The sequence below is a fragment of the Malus domestica genome, chromosome 17 (assembly GCF_042453785.1).
Source record: "Malus domestica chromosome 17, GDT2T_hap1".
In the NCBI taxonomy this organism is placed as follows: Eukaryota; Viridiplantae; Streptophyta; class Magnoliopsida; order Rosales; family Rosaceae; genus Malus; species Malus domestica.
Genome location: NC_091677.1, coordinates 11,370,021 through 11,390,347, shown reverse-complemented (window position 1 = coordinate 11,390,347; position 20,327 = coordinate 11,370,021). Strand labels below are relative to the sequence as shown.

Sequence of the window (20,327 nt, the reverse complement as noted above, 5' to 3'; positions counted from 1 at the left end):
GTGATGCACATGAATGTTTATGTATGATTGACATGAGTGATGCTCATGTATAATTTTGGAGTACTGGACGTACTTTTGATCACCTGGTTGGTGATAATAACGGTAGGCTGCCGAATAATTTTGGAGGTTGGTGGTAATAATGGCAGGCTGCCGAATAATTTTTTGTAGTACTGGACGTACTTTTGATCACTTGGTCGGTGATAATAGCGGCAGGCTGTCGAATAATTTTGGAGTACTGGGCGTACTTTTGATCATCTGGTTGGTGGTAATAACGCCATGCTGCCGAATAATTTTTTGTAGTACTGGACGTACTTTTGATCACTTGGTTGGTGATAATAGCGGCAGACTGCCGAATAATTTTGGAGTACTGGGCGTACTTTTGATCACCTGGTTGGTAATAATAGAGGGTCTGGCTCTTTTGGGCATATGGGCCTTCGCCCTCCACATAACATTCCAGCCCATTATTTTGGGCTTGCCTTTTTTTTTATTTTTTTTTATTTTTTTTATTACCCTCTGATAGGGTTTATACAGATGTCTCCAAAAGATAAGAAAAATAAATCACATCATTCAAAAATAAATCCATACTTCTGCTCAATGTGTCACGCCCATAATGCCATCACCACCGCAATTATGTCTGTTTTTTTTTTTATCTTCTTTTGCTTTCTGCTTTCTGCTTTTGTTTTTCTGTTTTACTTTTGTTTTTTTGCTTTTCTCATTGCGTCTCTGATTTCTTAAGTATGAGGTCCTCCTTCTCGAGCACATTCTCACCATTTTCGTTGTCGATGGTGTTGTCCTGCTCATTCTGTTTTTCTTTTTCTTTTGGCAGATGGCAAACAATTATCTTCTGCCTGTCTTCCACTGCTGTCTTCCACTCTGGAGTTCACTCTATCAGCTCCAATCACCCATTGAACAACTCCCCGCATTTTGGACGTTGCTGATGTTGAAGCCCTTGGTGGCAGGTTCAGGATGTATGATGCTTAGCTTGGCCTCCGAGAGCGTGAAGACGACGGAAGCTTGGAATAGAAGAAGAAAAGAGAATGCTTTGAACATGTTTGATGATTTGCTGCAAAGAGAATGCGACGGCGACGACGACCACTTGCGGGATGCCGATGAGTCAAAGAAAAGCATGGGTCATGGATTTGCAGCTTTTGTTGGGGATTGTGAAATCCCCTTGGAAATCTTATGTCAGATTTCCCATTCATGCAAACAAGAACATCACCTGGCGCCAAACACTTGTACGCCAGACCACCTGGAGCCACAAAGTCAACAACCAGCATCCCAGTTTCACCCTCGGGAGATGCATGACGAACTAACTGCTCTGTTTCACTTTGAAGACCAAGTTGGCGTGTCTCATCAAACCCTTTATGGACAAATGTCACCTGAAGCGTACCACGATGTATAGAGACTACCTTCCATTTATTGACAAATGAATCTCTGCCTTTGTGGTACAGCCCCAGAAGACATGGGGGACTACTGTAGATCGCCAAGGAGAGGGACGCCATGGCTACTGCCTCCACGAAAAAACGAAGAGAGGGACCCCATGAACCTCTGTGGACATAACAAGATCCCCATCCTGAAATTGAAGTCTCTCATTGTCAACGCATGACACTGTAGCAGGGTTGTCATTGCTGATGGATGCAATTATACCCGTGTGTGGTTCCTCCCCATCAACATAAAAAACAGTGAACTCAGGTCCAAAGTCATAAAAGACAGAACCAAAAAGGCCTCTAGCTTCAGTTTTAATGAGGGCGATTGGGGGCTGATGATTATGCGTATACTCATCGAATTCAATGGCTTTTTTTAGACTGATGTCAGTGAATACAACCACATGAGCTGGCTCTTTGCTGCCACTGCTTTGGAGTGCCTAGTGGGTTGAAAGGGGGGAGAGAGAGAGAGAGGATGGAGCAGAGGATGTGGGATTTTGTCTTGCAGTTGCAGAGAGAGACTGAGTGAGAAAGGATGTGGCTCCGTGGGTTTTTCTAGGAAAGCTTTGGGTTCTTGGGTTTTTGCAGATTCACGGTGGAGGTGAAAAGATGAAAGAGAACCGACACAACTTTTCGTATCGTTTCCCACAGACGGCGCCAAATGTTGATGCACAAAACCGGAGGGGTCTTGGAACAACGTAAATCCGACCGTGAATCTGCAAGAAAGTAAATAACACAAGATGTATCGTGGTTCACCCCAATGTTTGGGCTACGTCCACACTGATATCGTATAATTTTGGGATGTTGAAGAGGGAGAGAGAGAGCTTCTGAGGCTGAGAGAGCTCTTCTCAATCTGAGAGGTTTGAGAGGGTGAGGAGGCTTGAGAATTGTGAGGGTGTGGAGGCTTTTTTATAGACTAAGGGCTCCTCCCCTTTTTACATATTTTCCCCTTCCTTTATTACATAATTACATTTAAGTCCCCCGAATATTTATACGAAATCTAAATACGGATGCCCTAAGTATGGTACAAACAAACCCTAAATCCTAACCCTTAAAGAATATGGAAAATTCTAATATCCTTGTCCCACAAGAAAACCATAAACAAAAAATAAACTAATAACTAATTTTCCAACAAAGAAAATGCATAAAAAAAAAAAAATCAAAACAAAGCAAAAATTAAATCGGAACATACCTGTTTGAGACTGCTAGAATCATGTGACTGCTTGAACATGACAATGCAGAGGGTGATTAGGCCGGCAGCCGCGATAAATTTGCTGGAAAAGTTCCTCCTCCGTTTCGAGACTGCAATATCCATGCCCGCAACTGCAATCACAGAATTGGATCAAAAAAAATTATTTGGTACTGAAGTACTTTATTTCAAAGTGCTTGTACAAGAGTAAAAATTGTCTATTTGATGAGTCCAAAGTCTGTGCTCGATGTTCCCTATGCTTATCATCCAATTCATTGCCTAACTTTGCCAACTTTAATTAATCTTGCTTTCAAGTCTAAAATCTAAAAGCACTTTGCCGACCTGAAAATGTCATAAAAACAAATGATACGACTGAAATTTGGGGAGAATTTTTTACTGCCTAAAAGAAAAGAACTGCACTTAAAATTTCTGGTCCCGTCTCTACTCATAGAGAGCGAAAAACATCATAAATGATGATAAATTGAATACGAAAAGGACCCACCTCTAAATTAGAAAGATTTACGAAAGGATAAACGTTATTCATATCATATTTTTGTACCACATTTTCATACCACCTTAGTTGGCATTTGATGTGGACAGTCACATCATTTGAATTAATCAGATTTTTAAATTTAGTTCATTATTTAATAAACAAATAATTAAGAAAAACTAGTTAATTAAATAATGATTGTGGTATACGAGGAGTCTTTGTCATTCTTTCCTTGGGTTTTGGAAATTTTTCAAATTATGTGGTTATCTACATCAGATGCCACCTAAGATGATATATAAATATGGTATAAAAACATGGTATGAATATGGTAAAATTGAACATCCATAAAAAACCAATTCCAACCCAACAAAGAACGTTACCAAAGTTTAAAAAAATTTCAGTTAATAAATTAGAAGAGATAGGAGTTATAGGCAAAGAAAGGAACGTCACAGAAACATGGAAAACAAAGTGATTTAGACACAACAAAAACATGGAACATAGCTTTCCAATGAACTTTACATTATGTTTGAATGAGGAAATAAACTTATAATTTGGGTAAAAGTCAGAATTTATAAATTGACATACACTAATTCTCTTGTTTGAATTCATAACCATAGAAATTTAGAATTTCCGTGTGGAAAAAAACTTGGAATTTGGGACCTCCAATTCCCAAGTTTAAATTTCATGTAAATAGGTGTCATTTCTCAATATCTATGATTGAGAGTTTAAAAATAACAAATTCCATATGCAATTTCATTGTTCTTTTAAGTTAATGAAACAAGAAAATTCACAAATTCTAGAATATAAAATTCCATCATTTCAAAATTCCTTAGTAATATTAAATTTATTCATCCCTAAGTCACTTAGTACTACGGTCTAGTAGTATTCTTCTTCACTTGTAAGTGAGAGGTCTTAGGTTCGATTCTCATCAAAGGCAAATTTGAACCGCATTATTGCTAGCCTATTGTGAGACTAAACTTACTCCCTCCCTCTACCCCTCCCTATTACCGTAGATAATATCGTTTGTTTAATAAAAAAAAATAAAAAAAAACCCTAATGACAGAAACCAATAATTAAGCAAGGGCTGAAATTCATGACAAGAACCTGAGGAGTCTCGCGACTGCCACACAGAAACTGGTCACCTCAGAAACGCAGAAACCGGCCGGTCGAAACGAAGACTTGGACTTGGTGTTTGAGAATATAAAACGTCTCTAGTCGTTTCTGTATGCTTACATTGGCGATATATACACACACACATATATATGAAGGCTGAGGATTAGGTGGAATGTATATATAGGGTAAGTTTGAGAAAATAAAGAAGTGTAACCAAAGTTATGAGTGAAAAGGAAAGAATAACTGCCATGAATATTCGGGGAGAGAGAGAGAGACTTTGGACGAGGTCTTCCTGCAGGTCTTTGTGTTTCGTTGAAGTGAAGGAGAATGTATACAAACACGTTTCACGTGCATGCACGCGGTTAAGGTCAGCGGCTTCAGCCTCTCTCCCGGCCTTCTGCATGTGAATGGACTGGCCTGAGCCCGCAGCTTTACGGTCTCTGCAGCTCTCAGGCCAGCTTTGCTTCAATCAAAATTTTGAGATTATTGTTGAAATACTCTTGCTATGCCTAAAGTCCACGACTGTACTTGTTTATATACGCACGCGGCGCGAGTTCGTACATGACCTCAGGTGAGGAGATGGATGCTCCACTGCTTGAGATACACACCTTTGCTTAACAAAGAGGTAAAAGTTTGGTTGTGTATTTATATGTTTATGGATGAAGGGGTGAATCGAATACTACAAGCGATTGCTTTAAGAGATGAACTTGGGTTGCTTAGATATATCTGTGTCATATGTTTATTTTAAGAACATTGATGATTGCACATTAAGCATACTAAGTGCATCTTTAAATGAGACGTCAAAATGTCCAAATTAACACTAACAGAATTTGATGTGGCATGATGTGGATTGACAGCCCTCACCCTTGCTGCCAAAATTGATAGCATCTTCAAAAAAAAATTTAATTGATTATTAAATGTATTTTATTGATTTGATTATTGCTTTTTTGTTTTAAAATATTTATTGTAATAGCTTAAAGTAATAAAATGATATTTTAATTTGACATATCGGTGGAGATAAAAACTTTAAAGGATGTCAAATTGTCATATACTTTTAAATTTAAATTTTATGTTTAAAATTTGACATATCATTTGAAGATGTTCTAATGGTTTTTTTTCTTTTTTGTTGGAGCTCCACTAATTGTAGTTCTTAACAATTATATTTTCTCCTAACTAATTATTTTTAATCTGGGATGGAGAAGTTATATATGAAAGAGACGTATGCATGATTTATATGTAATTAATTCTTTAAGTGAGAAAAAGACTAAACACCTACTCCTTAGTCCTATCTTGTATCCTAATTTGAACTGCCTATTAACAAAATTCTCCTTGTTAACTAAACAGTGAAAAGACAATTTAATTTATAGTATAAAATAAAATCATGTGCAGTAATGTAATTTTGCACAAATCAAAATTTACATTTTTTAAAAAACTTTTCACCTAGATGTCATCATAACAACTCTAATTTAGAAAAGAAAAAAAAAAAACCCACATTTTCTCCAACTTTTCCCTTTTCCATATATTTTCTTTTCAAAATTTTTATATTTAAACACAGTGTTACTGTATATTCTGATTAGGTTCTGTCCTCAATCGTCTCAACTCTCAAGCACTACTTGAAAGAACTTCCAAGTTTTCCCTAGGTTTTATAGATTAAAATAATAGAATGGTTATTAGCATTTCCAAAAAATCATCGTTCACCTTTCTATGTTTTGTTTTGTTTTTTTACTAGGATGTCAATAACAACTCCATAAACGGATTATATATCAACAATGTTATTTTGCCGCAAAAGAGGGTCGATATAAAAGAATATTGTTACATGGAGTACTTATATGTTGATGCATCAGTAGGTTGTATATTTATTGTATCAATTATTTTGATTAGTTATCTATATCTTCAATGTGATATATATTGTCACCAACAAATGTGTTTATCCAACATTATTGTGATTAAAACTGTCTAAGATTGAATGGTTTGTTTTTTTTTTTTTTTTTTGGTGGAATTCTTAGATTGAATAATTGTCTTTCACATATAGGTTTTGTTTGTTACCAAATTTCTAACACCCTACCTTTCTTTGCTACCAAATTTTCTCTTTGCTTACACCCTACTACCTAAATAATCTCTGAATTCTCATCTTGCACGTTTCATAAATGATAAATTTTTCTACAAAAAAAGGAAAGAAAATAGCACTTTCCTAGAAGAAACTCTTGGCAAAAATAATAGCAATACAACCAAAACGCACCGTCTCGTATATTTTCTCCAAATCCTAGCCACATATCCTCTTCTGAAACGATTGCGTGCTGAGCAATCTCACCGTAGAGCTCCATATGCATTCCCTTATCTATCATTAAGGGCTGGTTTGATATTGTTGTACTTTGAAAAAAAAGGTGCTATGAGAATAAACGGCTGTGCTGTGTATTAAGGGCTTGTGAAATAAATCAGCAAAGTGTTTGGTAAACTTTTTTGTAAAAGTGCTTTTGGAAAAAAAAAAAGCAGTCTAATAGTGGGTCTTTTCATTAAAGGAGCACTGTAGCTCCGTATGCTTTGAAAAAAAGCCAGTTTTCCAAAGCTGCAAATAGCAGCTTCAGCTTTTTCCTTTGATTTCAGCTTAGGGATGGTTTGGTATTGCTGTGCTTTGAAAAAAAACTGATGTGAGAATAAACGGCTATGAAATAAATCAACAGAGTGTTTGGTAAACTTTTTTGTAAAAGTGATTTTGGAAAAAATAAAAAAACAGTCTGATAGTGGGTCTTTTCATTAAAGGAGCACTGTAGCTTCGTGTGCTTTGAAAAAAAACTAGTTTTCCAAAACTGCAAATAACAGCTTCAGCTTTTTCCTTTAATATCAGCTTATTCTCACAGCAGCTTCCAAAATAAGCCCTTTTTTTTTCAGTTTACCAAACACCTAAAACCCTCACAGCTTTTTTCCATGGGTGCTTTTTTTTTAAGCACCTCACTCCTAAACCACCCCTTATTCTCACAGCAGCTTTCAAAACAAGCCATTTTTTTTCAGTTTACCAAACACCTAAAACCCTCACAGCTTTTTTTCATGGGTGTTTTTTTTAAGCACCTCACTCCCAAACCACCCCTAAGTCACGGTCCAAGTTGCCATTGTCACGCAACGATACGCATAACTCCATCATCGGCTTTTCAATGTGACAGTTACATTTTCACGCATTGTAACAATTACGAAGAAAAAGCTTTCAATAATGATCGATGTATACCACTATCGTTACACGGTATGAGTCCTTCAAGAGCCTAAGTGCAGCATGAGAGCCTATGTAGCCAGCTCCTCCTGTGACCAATACATGAGTGATCCCTGCTTCATGATAAGAGAACTGCTAGAATCATGTGACTACTTGAACATGACAATGCAGAGGATGATTAGGCCGGCAGCTGCGATAAATTTGCCGGAAAACTTCCTCCCCCGCAACTGCAACCACAGAATTGGTTGAAAAAAACAAATTTGGTACTGAAGCACTTTATTACAAAGTGCTTGTACAGGAGTGAAAATTGTTTATTTGATGAGTCCAAAGTCTATGCTCGATGTTCCCAATGCTTATCATCCAATTCAATGCCTAACTTTGCCAACTTTAATTAATCTTGCTTTCAAGTCCAAAATCTAAAAGCACTTTGCCGATCTTATCGTAGTTAGACTCGTGACTTGAAAAATGTCATAAAAACAAATGATGCACTATTGAAATTTGGGGAGAATTTTTTACTGCCTAAAAGAAATGAACAACACTTAAAATTTCTAGTTCCGTCTCTGCTCATAGAAAGCGAAAAAGAACATAAATGATGATAAATTGAATAAGAAAAAGATCGTACCTATAAATTTGAAAGATCTATGAAAGTATAGTAAAATTGACATCCATATTAGACCCAATTCCAACCCAACAAAGAACGTCACCAAAAGTCTTAAAAAAAAATCAGTTAATAAATTACGAGAGATGGGAATTATAGGCAAAGAAAGGAACGTTACAGAAACATGGAAAACAAAGTGATTTAGACACAACAAAAACATGCAAAACACAGCTTTTCAATGAACTTAAGGAACCCTAATGACAGAAACTAATAATTAAGCAAGGGCTGAAATTCATGACAAGAACCTGAGGAGTCTCGACTGCCACACAGAAACGTTAAACTGGTAACCTCACAAACGCAGAAACCGGATGGTCGAAACGAGGACTTGGACTAGGTGTTTGAGAATATAAAACGTCTCTAGTCGTTTCTGTTTCGTACATTGGTAGTATATATACACTTATGTATATATATGAAGGCGGAGGATTAGGTGGAATGTATATATAGGGCATGTTTGAGAAAATAAAGTGTCGCCAAAGTTATATGAGTGAAAAGGAAAGAACCAACTGCCATGAATATTCACAGAGAGAGAGAGAGAGAGAGAGAGAGAGACTTTGGACGAGAGCTTCCTGCAGGTCTTTATGTTTCGTTCAATTGAAGGAGAATGTATACAAACGTACGTTCCACGTGCATGCGCGCGGTTAAGGTCCGCAGCTTTAGGGTCTCAGCCCTCAGGCCAGCTTTGCTTCAATCAAAATTTTGAGATTATTGTTGAAATACTCTTGCTATACCTAAAGTCCACGACTGTACTTGTTTATATACGCACGCGGCACGAGTACGTACATGATCTCAGGTCGGAGATGGTTGCTCGACTGTTTGAGATACAAAACCTTGCTTAGCAAAGAGCTAAAATTTTGGTTGTGTATTTATATGTATGTGATTTATGTTTATGGATGGAGGGGTGAATCGAATACAAATACATGCTTTTAATCGTTTCGGCTATAAGCCATTGCTTAAAAAGATGAACTTGGGTTGCTTAGATATATATGTGTTATATGTTTATTTTAAGAATATTGATGATTGCACATTAAGCATGCTAAGTGCATCTCTAAAGGAGATGTCACAACGTCCAAATCAGCACTAACCGTAAAAAAATTTGGCAAGAATGTTTTCTAACCGAAAACCCATATCAGAAAGATGTATGAAGTATGGTAAAAGTGAACATCCATATAAGACTCCCAGTTCCAACCCAACAAAGAGGTTACGAAAGTTAAAAAAAAAATCAATTAATAAAGATAAAGGAGTAATAGGCAAAGAAAGGAACGTTACAGAAACATGGAAAACAGAGTGATGACAAAAACATGAAAAGCACAGCTTTTCAATTAACTTAAGGAACCCTAATGACAGAAACTGAGAATTAATTAAGCAAGGGCTGAAATTCATGACAAGAGCCTGAGGAGTCTCGACTGCCTCACATAAACGTTAATATAGGACAAGAGTCAGAAACGCAGTAACCAGCCGGTCGAAACGAGGACTTGGATTTGGCGTTTGACAATATAAAACGTCTCTAGTCGTTTCTGTATGCGTACAATGGAAACATACACACACACACATATATATATGAAGGCGGAGGATTAGGAAGAATGTATATATAGGGCAAGTTTGAGAAAATAAAGTGTCGCCAAAGTTATATGAGTGAAAAGGAAAGAATAACTGCATGAATATTCGTAGAGTGAGAGAGACTTTGGACGAGGTCCTCCTGCAGGTCTTTGTGTTTCGTCAAAGGGAAGGAGAATGTATACAAACACGTTTCATGTGTATGCGCGCGGTTAACGTCAGCGGCTTCAGCCTCTCTCCCGGCCTTCTGCATGTGAATTGACCGGCCTGAGCCCGCAGCTTTAGGGTGTTTGCAGCTCTCAGGCCAGCTTTGCTTCAGTCAAAATTTTGAGATTATTGTTGAAATAGTCTTGCTATGCCTAAAGTCCACGAGTCCACGACTGTACTTGTTTGTACACGCACGCGACACGAGTACGTACATGACCCAGGTGCGGAGATGGATGCTCGACTGCTTGAGATACAAACCTTTGCTTAACAAGGAGGTAAAATTTTGGTGTGTATTTATATGTATGTGGTATATGTTTATGGATGAAGGGGAGAATCCAATACAAATACATGTTTTCAATCGCTTTAGAAGCCATTGCTTAAAGAGATGAAATTGGGTTGCTTGGATTTATATGTGTTATATGTTTATTAAGAATATTGATGATTGCAGCACATTAAGCATGCTAAGTGCATCTCTAAATGAGACATCAAAATGCCTTAGCACTAACAGGAAAAAATGTAGCAACAATGTTTTTCAACAGAAAACCTAAATCTGATGTAGCATGATGTGGATTGCCAGTCCTCACCCTTGCTGCCAAAATTGATAGCATCTTCAAATTTTTTAATTGATTATTAAATGTATTATTATTATTATTATTATTTTGTTTAAAAGATTTATTATAATGGTTTAAAGTAATAAAATAATAATTTAATTTGATACATTGGGTGAAGAGCAAAATTTTAAAAGATGTTTAAGTGTCACATGCTTTTAAATTTAAATTATATTGTTTACAGATTGATATATTATCGGGAGATGCTCTAATGGTTTTTTTTTCTTTTTCTTTCTTGTTGGAGTTCCACTAATTGGAGTTCTTAACAATAATATTTTCTCCTAACTAAAAAAACCATTAGAGCATCTCCCGATAATATATCAATAACTAATCGTTATTGATCTGGGATGGAGAAGTTATATATGAAAGAGATGTATGCATGATTTGTACGTAATTAATTCCTCAAGAGAGGTCACTCAGTAATACGGTCTAGTGGTATTCCTCTTCACTTGGAAGTGAGAGGTATTAGATTTGAATCTCGTGGATGACGAATTCGATACCAAATAGGATGCCCATTGTCACATCCCGACCCGGACCCCCACCACATCTCTGGCTCGACTCCGGGGTAGCACGATATTGTCTGCTTTGGGCCCCATACACGCCCTAACGGTGTGGTATTCCTCTTCACTTGGAAGTGAGAGATATTAGGTTTGAATCTTGTGGATGGCGATTTCGATATCAAATAGGATGCCCATTGTCACATCCCCGCCCGGGCCCCCATCATCACATCCTGGGCTCGACTCTGCCGTAGCACGATATTGTCTGCTTTGGGCCTCAACCACGCCCTCATGGTTTTGTTTCTGGGAACTCACACTAGAACTTCCCAGTGGATCACCCATCATGGGATTGCTCTCGCGCGCTACTCGCTTAACTTCAGAGTTCCGATGGAACCTGAAGCCAGTGAGCTCCCAAAAAGTCTCGTGCTAGGTAAAGATGAGAATACATATATGGCTTACAGGATCCACTCCCCTGGACGATGTGGGATGTTACACTCATCGTGTGACTTTGCCAAACTCCCCCTCCTGTTAGAATACAAATATCGTTGTACTAAAAAAAAAAAAAATCCTCAACAGAGAAAAAGACTAAACACCTAATCCCTAGTTGTCCCTCGTATTCTAATTTAAACTACCTATTGATAAAATCTTATTTTTCAACTAAAAAAAGAGTGAAAAGACAATTTAATTTCTAGCACAAAATAAAATCATGAACAATAATGTAATTTTACACAAACCAAATTTTACGTTTTTTTAAACCACTCCTCGATGTCATCATAACAACTCTAATTTGAAAAAAAAAACCTGACATTTTCTTTCTCTCACATTTCTTTCCAACTATTCTCTTTTCCATATATGTATTTTTTCTTTTCAAAATTTTTACATTTACTCACAGTTTGTGGACTTCGTCTAGTTTACTATATATAAAACCATATTCTAATTAGGTTCTTTCCTCAATCCCCTAAACTCTCAAGCACTACTTGAAAGCACTTCCAAGTTTTCCCTAGGTTTTATAGGTTAAAAGAATATAAGTGTTTTTAGCACGTCCAGAAAATCATCATTCATTTTTTGTTTTTTTCTTTTAGGATGTCAATAACAACTCTCTAAACAAACTATCAACAATGTTATTTTTCCGCAAAAAGAGGGTCAATATAAAAGAACATTGTTACATGGAGTACTTATATGTCGATACATTAGTAGACTGTATACTTATTATATCAATTATTATGATCAATTATTGATATCTTCAATGTGACATATATTGTGCCCAACAAATGTAATTATCCAACATTATTGTGATTAAAACTGTTTCCGATTGAATGGTTTGTTTAATGTTTTTTTGGCGGAATTTTTAGATTGAATAATTGTCTTTCACATATAGGGTTTTGTTTGTTACCAAATTTCTAACACCCTACCTTTCTTTGCTACCAAATTTTCTCGTTGCTTACACCCTACTACCTAAATCATCTCTGAATTCCCATCTTGCACGTTTCATAAATGAGAAAATTTCTACAAAAAAGGAAAGAAAATAGCACTTTCCTAGAAGAAACTCTTGGCAAAAATAATAGCAATACAACCAAAACGCACCGTCTCGTATATTTTCTCCAAATCCTAGCCACATATCCTCTTCTGAAACGATTGCGTGCTGAGCAATCTCACCGTGGAGCCCCATATGCATTCCCTTATCTCTCATCAAATCAGGCAACGATACGCGTAACTCCGTCATCGGCTACGTGGCAAATATTTTTTTAGTGTGACAGTTATATTTTCACGCATTGTTATTAGTATATTGTTAGGATAATATTATAGATATTAAAATTTTAAACTAGATTGACAAATCAAATAATGTGTCACTAATATGAAACAATCACGTTAATCAATACTTAAGTAATAATTCAATTAGCAACATTCACATCATTTGGTTTACAAAATTAAGTTTAAAATTTTGATTTCTTTAGCATTATCCTGCTGTAGTTTAAAATGTTGTTGGTGACCAACAAACACATGAACCCTTACATTGAGATAAGATACACAAGCCAAAAAAATAAATGAAATTGATTTTGATGTTATAATCTCATTTTCGATGTAAAATTCAAGCTTATGTGACCATGAAAACTAATAAGTGAAGAAAAGAACGAGAATCATGTAATTACATATATAATTTAAAACAATTAATAATAGGGATGCAATCCGGACGTGTTGGGCAGGTTAGATGGTCAACTTAACCTTAATTCATTGTTTACAATTCGAGTTTGGGTTGTGTTCGGATTCATGTTTAGTCGGGTTCAAGATGTACGCCAACCGAGTCCGAATATCCGAGTTTAATATAGAAAGAAACAGTTGCAAGCCAACCAATGAGAGCGCACCACCTCGCCGCGCCTTCTCTCTCTGCGTTTGCTCACCGCCATTCGCTGGAGGAAGGCACGTGCACGAATGCGAAAGTCGTCGTCTCTTTCGCGCTGCAAAGAAAATGACCTAACCCTCTCTCTCTCTCTCCTCCCTCTCTCTCTCTAATATCCCTCTCAGAAGAGAGAGGGGTTAACCCTTTTTGTCGAATTTGACCCGCGGATTCCCCTCTATTTACACTTCCTTGCCATCCCCCACCGCGTAAATCTCCTAATGAAGCCTTGGAGTCTCGGCGCTTTGCGGTGTTGGTGGTGATCTGGACCAATACAGCGTAGTTTTTGGTTCTGCGGCGGAGCTTCCAGTTTCTAGGGTCGGGGACGGCGGTCTTGGTTGTTCTGTTAATATGGAGAGATCTAATGGTACAGATTTCAGGGACTTGCTTGAGCGTTCCTCATCAGGTCTGCTTTCGTCTTTTGCCTTCAAGATCTATTTTTTCTTCTTCTCTTTTTTGCTTAAGAGGTTGTTTGGATGCTGAGAAAGTTGAAGGAAAAGAAAAGAAAATCGTAAATATTTGAATGTCTTTTTGGTTCGAAGAATTTGAGGCGAAAATTGGCATTCGATTCTTATTTCCCCTTTCCAATCTTTTTTCACCAGAAAATGATAAGGGTTTTTGTTCTTCGACCTGCTTCTGTAGCTTGTTTGGGAGATTTGTATAGAAGTCGAAATTTGGAGTTTATGATTACTGTTTGTGGATGTAAATTTTTGTTGCCCAACAATTTCTGCAGAGCGTTTACTCTCACAATCAAGTTTAGCTTAATTTTGATTTAAGGCTGTTTCGAGGCTGTATGATCCCGGTCATGAGAAAGACTGAAAATTTGTCCGTCATTGTGGTTTGAATCGGATGCGAAATGCATAGTTGGGGTACTCGCTCTTCGGATTTTGCACAATGGCTTGATAATTGTTCTGTTTTAGTATGCACTGCGCTCTTAGCACTTAGTACCATGACTTAGATGATTCATTTTCGCAGCTTTACTTGTTTATGAACTGATGAAATTAGCTCACTTTTTTCAGATGTCTTGATGATTCGTTTTCGCAGCTTTACTTGTTTATGAACTCTTGAAATTAGCTCTCTTTTTACGGATGTCTAACCTATTTTTGTATTGTCATACAGAGAATAAACTCTTTGATGCGTCACAATATGAATTTTTTGGTCAAAATCTGGTGGACGAGGTTGAGTTGGGGGGTTTGGACGATGAGGAAGACAGGAAACCTTTATTCGGGCCTGTTGATAATGAGTACCATTTATTTGAGAAAGAAGAGGTTAGATTATCTTCCCCACCCCCCTGAGCTTACAATGGTCCGTTAAGGCCAACAATGAAATAGTTTATTGTGTTTAATTTGCACTTGTGTTCTTTTTGAAGCATTGTTTCACATGCTAAGTTATTCACTTACACTTGAGCTGGTGTGCGTGTATTTTTCTTTATTCATGCTGAGTACTCTAACACCTGACCTGATGCTATGTGCACCCATTTCCCTATTAAGCTACATATTCGTTGTCTATTTAGTTTAATGAAATATGTTGCAGGTCCTTCAGCAATATAAAACATGTTTATTGACATCAATCTTTCCTTTTGCATTAGGGTCTTGGTTTGGGATCTTTATCCGACATTGATGATCTGGCAAGTACTTTTGCAAAGGTCAGCTTTCTTAACTTTGATGACTTGGCAAACAACTGAGTTTGTCTGCAATCAATATCTGTTGGTCCACATCTTTTGTTTGACATGGTTTTTGAATGAAAGTTGTGTGGCTGTACTTATCGTTTAAAGATCTTAGTGACTGTTACCTGTTTTTTTCTTTTAGAAGTACTATTAATTTATATCTCTGGTATTGCATGCCCTTTGGTCCTGAATTCTTTTAAATCTTATCATTGTAAGCATGACATCCGTTGAGAGATACTTCAAGCCGTATGTTCTTGCATATTACGCATAAATTTGCGCGAAATTATGAACTTTTTGGTCAGTACTGGAATATATGTATCCTTTTATTTGTTCTTTGCTGATGATATTCATTGGAACAAAGTAATACTGGAATGATTGAGCTATATTTGTCATCAGAGTCTTATCTGCCACTTGCCAATACTTACAAATTATGGTTCTACCCTGTAAATGCGATGGTTTAAATGTAGCATATTATATTATTTCCCTCAGTTTTAACTCTATGCTTTATTGTTATACTTGTGATTAATCAATATGTTTGTCTTTAAAGCTCAAAAGTTTTTAGATTGGAATTTTTTTTTATTGTTTCGTAGAATGCTTGATTTTTCTGGTCCATTGAGTTCTTTTTCCTGATGTTTTCATCTAATAGCCTATTTTGCCCCCCACAAACTCTTAGTAGTGATGTAGTTTTTCTTTTGCACAGTTAAACAAAGTTGTAACAGGACCAAGACATCCAGGAGTTATTGGCGACAGAGGTTCAGGATCTTTTTCACGGGAAAGTGGGTAACTCTTAACTTTTGTCATCACGTTATAGTGGTTCTTATTTTTGTTGCACGCATGCTTGCTCTGAAATTGTTCCTTTGTCCCATATGCGATAATGCTTATAATCTTAGGTCATCTTATTTGAGCCAGTATCTGCTGGAAATGAGCTCTATTGAAGTCTAATAAATAAGAAACAGAAATTGAAGGATATGCATTCCACAGTTTTTGTTACCTCTGTTTAACAACGTATATGATGTGTTTTAGCATTCCATAAACAATTTGTCAAATTGAAACATGAGTGCACTCATTGTAACAGTATTAAAATTAGAACAGTCGTACAATTTTTGCTTAACAATTGTTTGCACATTATGCTTTATCATTGATTGATTTTTTAAGATCTAGATACTCGAGATTGATTTAATATGCAAAAGATTGGGTGGTTTTGTTGCTTTGCATTGCAAAATGAGGCATTCGCTGATTCCCCCCCCCCCCCCCCCCCCCCGCGCGGGGAACTTATAAGGCTGGAGCTTCACACCATTGACCCAATCCACGCCTTGGCAGAATGACCTGGAATTGAATGTTGGGTTTGGAGGTCGGAGGAGAAACAGAGAGAAATGCTGGGTTTGAGAAGTAAAACGGAGAAGAAATATGGGGAGTAGAAAACATGGGTGCACGAAAAGTAAGAAGATAGAAGGTTTGGAGAAAATGGCGTTTTTGCCCTTTAAAGTTGATCATGTGGATAGCACGTGACATACTTAACGGAAGAATAGATGGAAAATTCAAAAATCCAACAGCGGGGTGGAAATTGACCAATTATGAGAGTTGAGGGGGGAAATTGTCCAAAATTAAAGTTGGGGTGGGGGGGGGGGGGTGGGGGAGGAAATTGGCCAATCCTTACAAGTTTGGGGGGCAAATTGACGAATACCTCTTGCAAAATAGAAGTAAGCAGGCTGAAAAACAGCAGCAGTTAGCTATAAGATAATTAAGGTTCTAAGAGTTCAACTTTTGTCTATGGTCATTATACCACCCTCTCCTTTTTTCGCTAGTTAATTTTTATCACCTCTTTGGTATCTTTTGATGTGCTTGATTTCTTCCATTTGTGAAGTATGTAATGTATATATATCTTTCTCTGTACAATTTTCAATTGTCTGGATTATATTTTGGCTTTATCTAACGTGGTGTTTTCTTCAGGTTCATCAGCTACTGATTGGGCCCAAGACGGAGATTTCAATAACTGGTTAGATCAGCATATGTTTGATACAGAAATTTCCCAGGAAGGAAAGAGGTGGTCTTCACAGCCCCAACCTTCTTCTGCTCTATTTTCAGAATCAAAACAGCAAAAGCCTTTGTACAGAACATCTTCGTACCCAGACCAGCAGCCAGTCCAGCATCACTTCTCTAGTGAACCAATTGTACCGCCCAAGTCAGCATTCACATCATTCCCTCCTCCTGGAAACAAGTTCCAGCAGGGTTCACCACATCAGCTGAATCTTTCTGCTGTTGCTGGTGGTTCCCAGTTGCCTTTTTCTGCACCAAACCTTTCTCCTTTATCTAACTCTAATCTTCATATGGCCAGTTTACCTCTTGGGTTGCATTATGGAGGGAACATGCCTCAGTTTGCCAACCCTGGCCTTCCTTTCAATAGCAGGTCACAAAATCATTGGGTTACCCATGCTGGAGTATTGCACAGCGATCATTCCAGCCTCATAAACAATATATTGCAGCAACAGCTCCCTCATCAAGATGGACTTATTTCCCCACAATTACTGGCAGCTCAGCAGCAGCTACAACAGCAGAGATTGCACCACTCGGTTCAGCCATCTTTGGCCCATTTTGCTGCAATGCAGTCTCAGTTTTATGGTACTCATCCTTCTTCATCTCATAAGTCAATGCATGGGTTGTCCGACGTAAGAGATCATAGACCGAAAAGAGGAAAACAACGTTTTTCTCAAGGCTCTGATGCTGGTAGTCAGAAAAGTGAGACTGGGTGGATCCAGTTCAGGTCTAAGCACATGACATCTGAAGAGATAGAGAGTATTCTTAAAATGCAGCATGCAGCAACACATAGCAATGACCCCTATATTGATGATTACTACCACCAGGCAAGTCTTTCCAAAAAAGCAGCTGGCTCGCGATCGAAACATCCTTTTTGCCCATCTCATCTTAGAGAGTCCCCCTCCCGAGGTCGTAATAGTACTGATCAGCATACTCATAGTTCTGTTGACGCTCTTGGGAGAATTCCTCTTGCTTCCATACGTAGGCCTCGCCCCCTCCTTGAAGTTGATCCTCCCCCTGGTTCTGGTGACGGCAAACAGGCCTCTGAGAAGCCTCTGGAGCAGGAACCCATGCTTGCTGCTAGAATTGCCATTGAGGATGGCCTTTGTCTCCTTCTTGATGTTGATGACATTGATCGACTGCTACAAGGTCAGCCCCAAGATGGTGGGGTTCAACTCAGGCGAAGGCGGCAAATACTGCTAGAAGGGTTGGCAGCATCGCTTCAGCTTGTCGACCCACTTGGTAAAGGCAGCCACTCAGCGGGTTTGGCTCCAAAGGATGACCTTGTGTTCCTACGTATAGTTTCTCTTCCTAAGGGGCGCAAGCTCCTTTCTAGGTTTATTCAGCTTCTCTTCCCTGGTAGCGAGCTTGCCCGTATTGTCTGTATGACAGTTTTCCGTCATTTAAGGTTTTTGTATGGCGGTCTACCCTCTGATCCTGCAGCTGCTGAGACAACTACTAATCTTGCAAAGACAGTTTCTACATGCATAAATGGTGTGGATCTTCGTGCATTAAGTGCTTGTCTTGTTGCAGTTGTTTGTTCATCAGAGCAGCCACCACTTCGACCCCTTGGAAGCCCTGCTGGAGATGGGGCCACTATTATTCTAAAATCTGTTCTTGAAAGGGCAACTGTACTCTTAAGCGACCCTCACGCTGCTGGAAGCTGTAGCATTTCTAACCGCACCCTTTGGCAGGCATCCTTTGATGAATTTTTTGGTCTGCTCACCAAGTATTGCCTGAGTAAGTATGAAACTATAGTACAATCAATATTTACACAGAGTCAGCAAAGTGCAGAAGTTATTGGTTCAGAGGCCACCAGGGCAATACATCGTGAAATGCCTGTGGAGCTTCTGCGTGCTAGTCTTCCTCACACAGATGAGCATCAGCGGAAGCTTTTGTCAGATTTTTCTCATCGATCAATGCCCATTTCTGGTCTTAATGCCCATGGTGGGAGCGGAGGTCAAATGAACTCTGAATCAGTGAGGGGATAATGGAGGACCTGCAAGTTTTCTGAAAAAAAAGCATAATCTGTCTTTGGCTGGCGATTCTTTGAGCGGAGGTCAGATTCTTTAACAAAGTGAATCTGCTTGGAACGTGGCAGGCTGGGGTGTGCCGGGGATAGTGCCTGTGTGCGTGCATCCCCAACGAAGTAATTTTAAAGGCTTTGCTTTTATTTGTTGCTTAACTTTTTACTGTTCCGAAGGTCAAGAAAACATGCGATGCTCGGTTTGATGATGGATTGATAGTCATGCATAAGAAAAATGTGTAATGTGATGGGGTTCTGTTTGTATGGGACTAGGAGTTTGGAGTGTGGAAGTATGGTTCTTCTGGGGAGCTTTTATTTTGGTGGCTCTGTGTTGAACTGGAAGCATAGGGATAGAGATAATGTACAGGGTGTAGTCTTACAGAACCTTCAAAACTCCTTTTGTTCCATCTCTCTCTCATTTTCTCCCATATTTCAAATTCAGTTATGTTTCTGTCTCTCTGTTAGCAACTTATAATTTGACAATGTGTATGTAAACAGAAAATTAGAGCATTAGTTTCTAGAATATTTTTGATAAACCGAACTAGACTGAACCAGATTGAAATTGAACAGAATTATTTCTCTGTTAATTCGAACCATGTTATTTTGGTTCAGCTTCGGTTTGAGATTCAGGATACCGTCACCGCAATGGAGTTTAACAACCACATCCAGGATGGAATGGTGTGGTTCCTCCACACTCGGGATACCATAATATCGAACCATGATGGAAGAAAGGTATGACAAAAAAACATATTGGCTAGTGATTGTGAGGCTCAAATTCTTGATTGGAGGGGACGCTACTGCCCTTCCATCCTTTAGATACGTAGAGAGGGTAGAGGGGTGTGGGGGCGAGCTTTTTGTTTGTCATGTTGTTAAAGAGTTGAACAATAATTTTTAGTGTTGTCAAAGAGTTGAACAATAAAAATAGATGGCGAGTGCCTGATCGAATTGATCCAGTCATGTAGGAACAATGTTCAAGTTTACCAGTCCGTTAGGATGCATCAACTGTATACATCACCGCACCTTCACTTGACACCTATCGTATCGCAATGAAGAACGGCTCGCCTCGCCGTGACTGAATTCTCAAAACTTCCCTCGCTCCACCCCGTAGGGGCACAAAACCCATCGCTGCAGAGATCCATGAAACGGTCGAGCCAGGTACAGCAGTGGATTACTTGTCCAGATACGAGTACGGAAAAAAATGGTTAAAAAGTAGAGGCAAGCCGAAGATTTGAAGTGCATGGGGAATGTTGCAGAGGTCGCCCTC

The 20,327-nt window shown here is 38.3% G+C and overlaps 2 protein-coding genes across 3 annotated transcripts in view; one reads left to right on the top strand and one right to left on the bottom strand.

Annotated features, from left to right (window-relative positions):
* The window catches only part of LOC103405106 (UDP-arabinose 4-epimerase 1-like), an 85,930-nt gene extending 81,563 nt beyond the window's left edge, over positions 1-4,367 (bottom strand). For both annotated transcript variants that reach the window (XM_070817664.1, XM_008344070.4), the window contains exons 1-2: positions 4,208-4,367; positions 2,617-2,747 (exon numbers count right to left, since the gene is read on the bottom strand). In XM_070817664.1, the coding sequence (XP_070673765.1) occupies positions 2,617-2,739 (123 nt within the window). In that variant the 5' untranslated portion in view covers positions 2,740-2,747; positions 4,208-4,367. The remainder of the gene's footprint in view (positions 1-2,616; positions 2,748-4,207) is intronic.
* Positions 4,368-13,248: 8,881 nt separating this feature from the next.
* LOC103405108 (protein PAT1 homolog 1-like) lies at positions 13,249-19,518 on the top strand. The gene is made up of 5 exons (XM_008344071.4): positions 13,249-13,743; positions 14,457-14,605; positions 14,926-14,982; positions 15,704-15,779; positions 16,954-19,518. The coding sequence occupies exons 1-5, from the start codon at positions 13,689-13,691 to the stop codon at positions 19,026-19,028; spliced, it is 2,412 nt and encodes an 803-aa protein (XP_008342293.3). The 5' UTR covers positions 13,249-13,688; the 3' UTR covers positions 19,029-19,518.
* Positions 19,519-20,327: the final 809 nt, after the last annotated feature.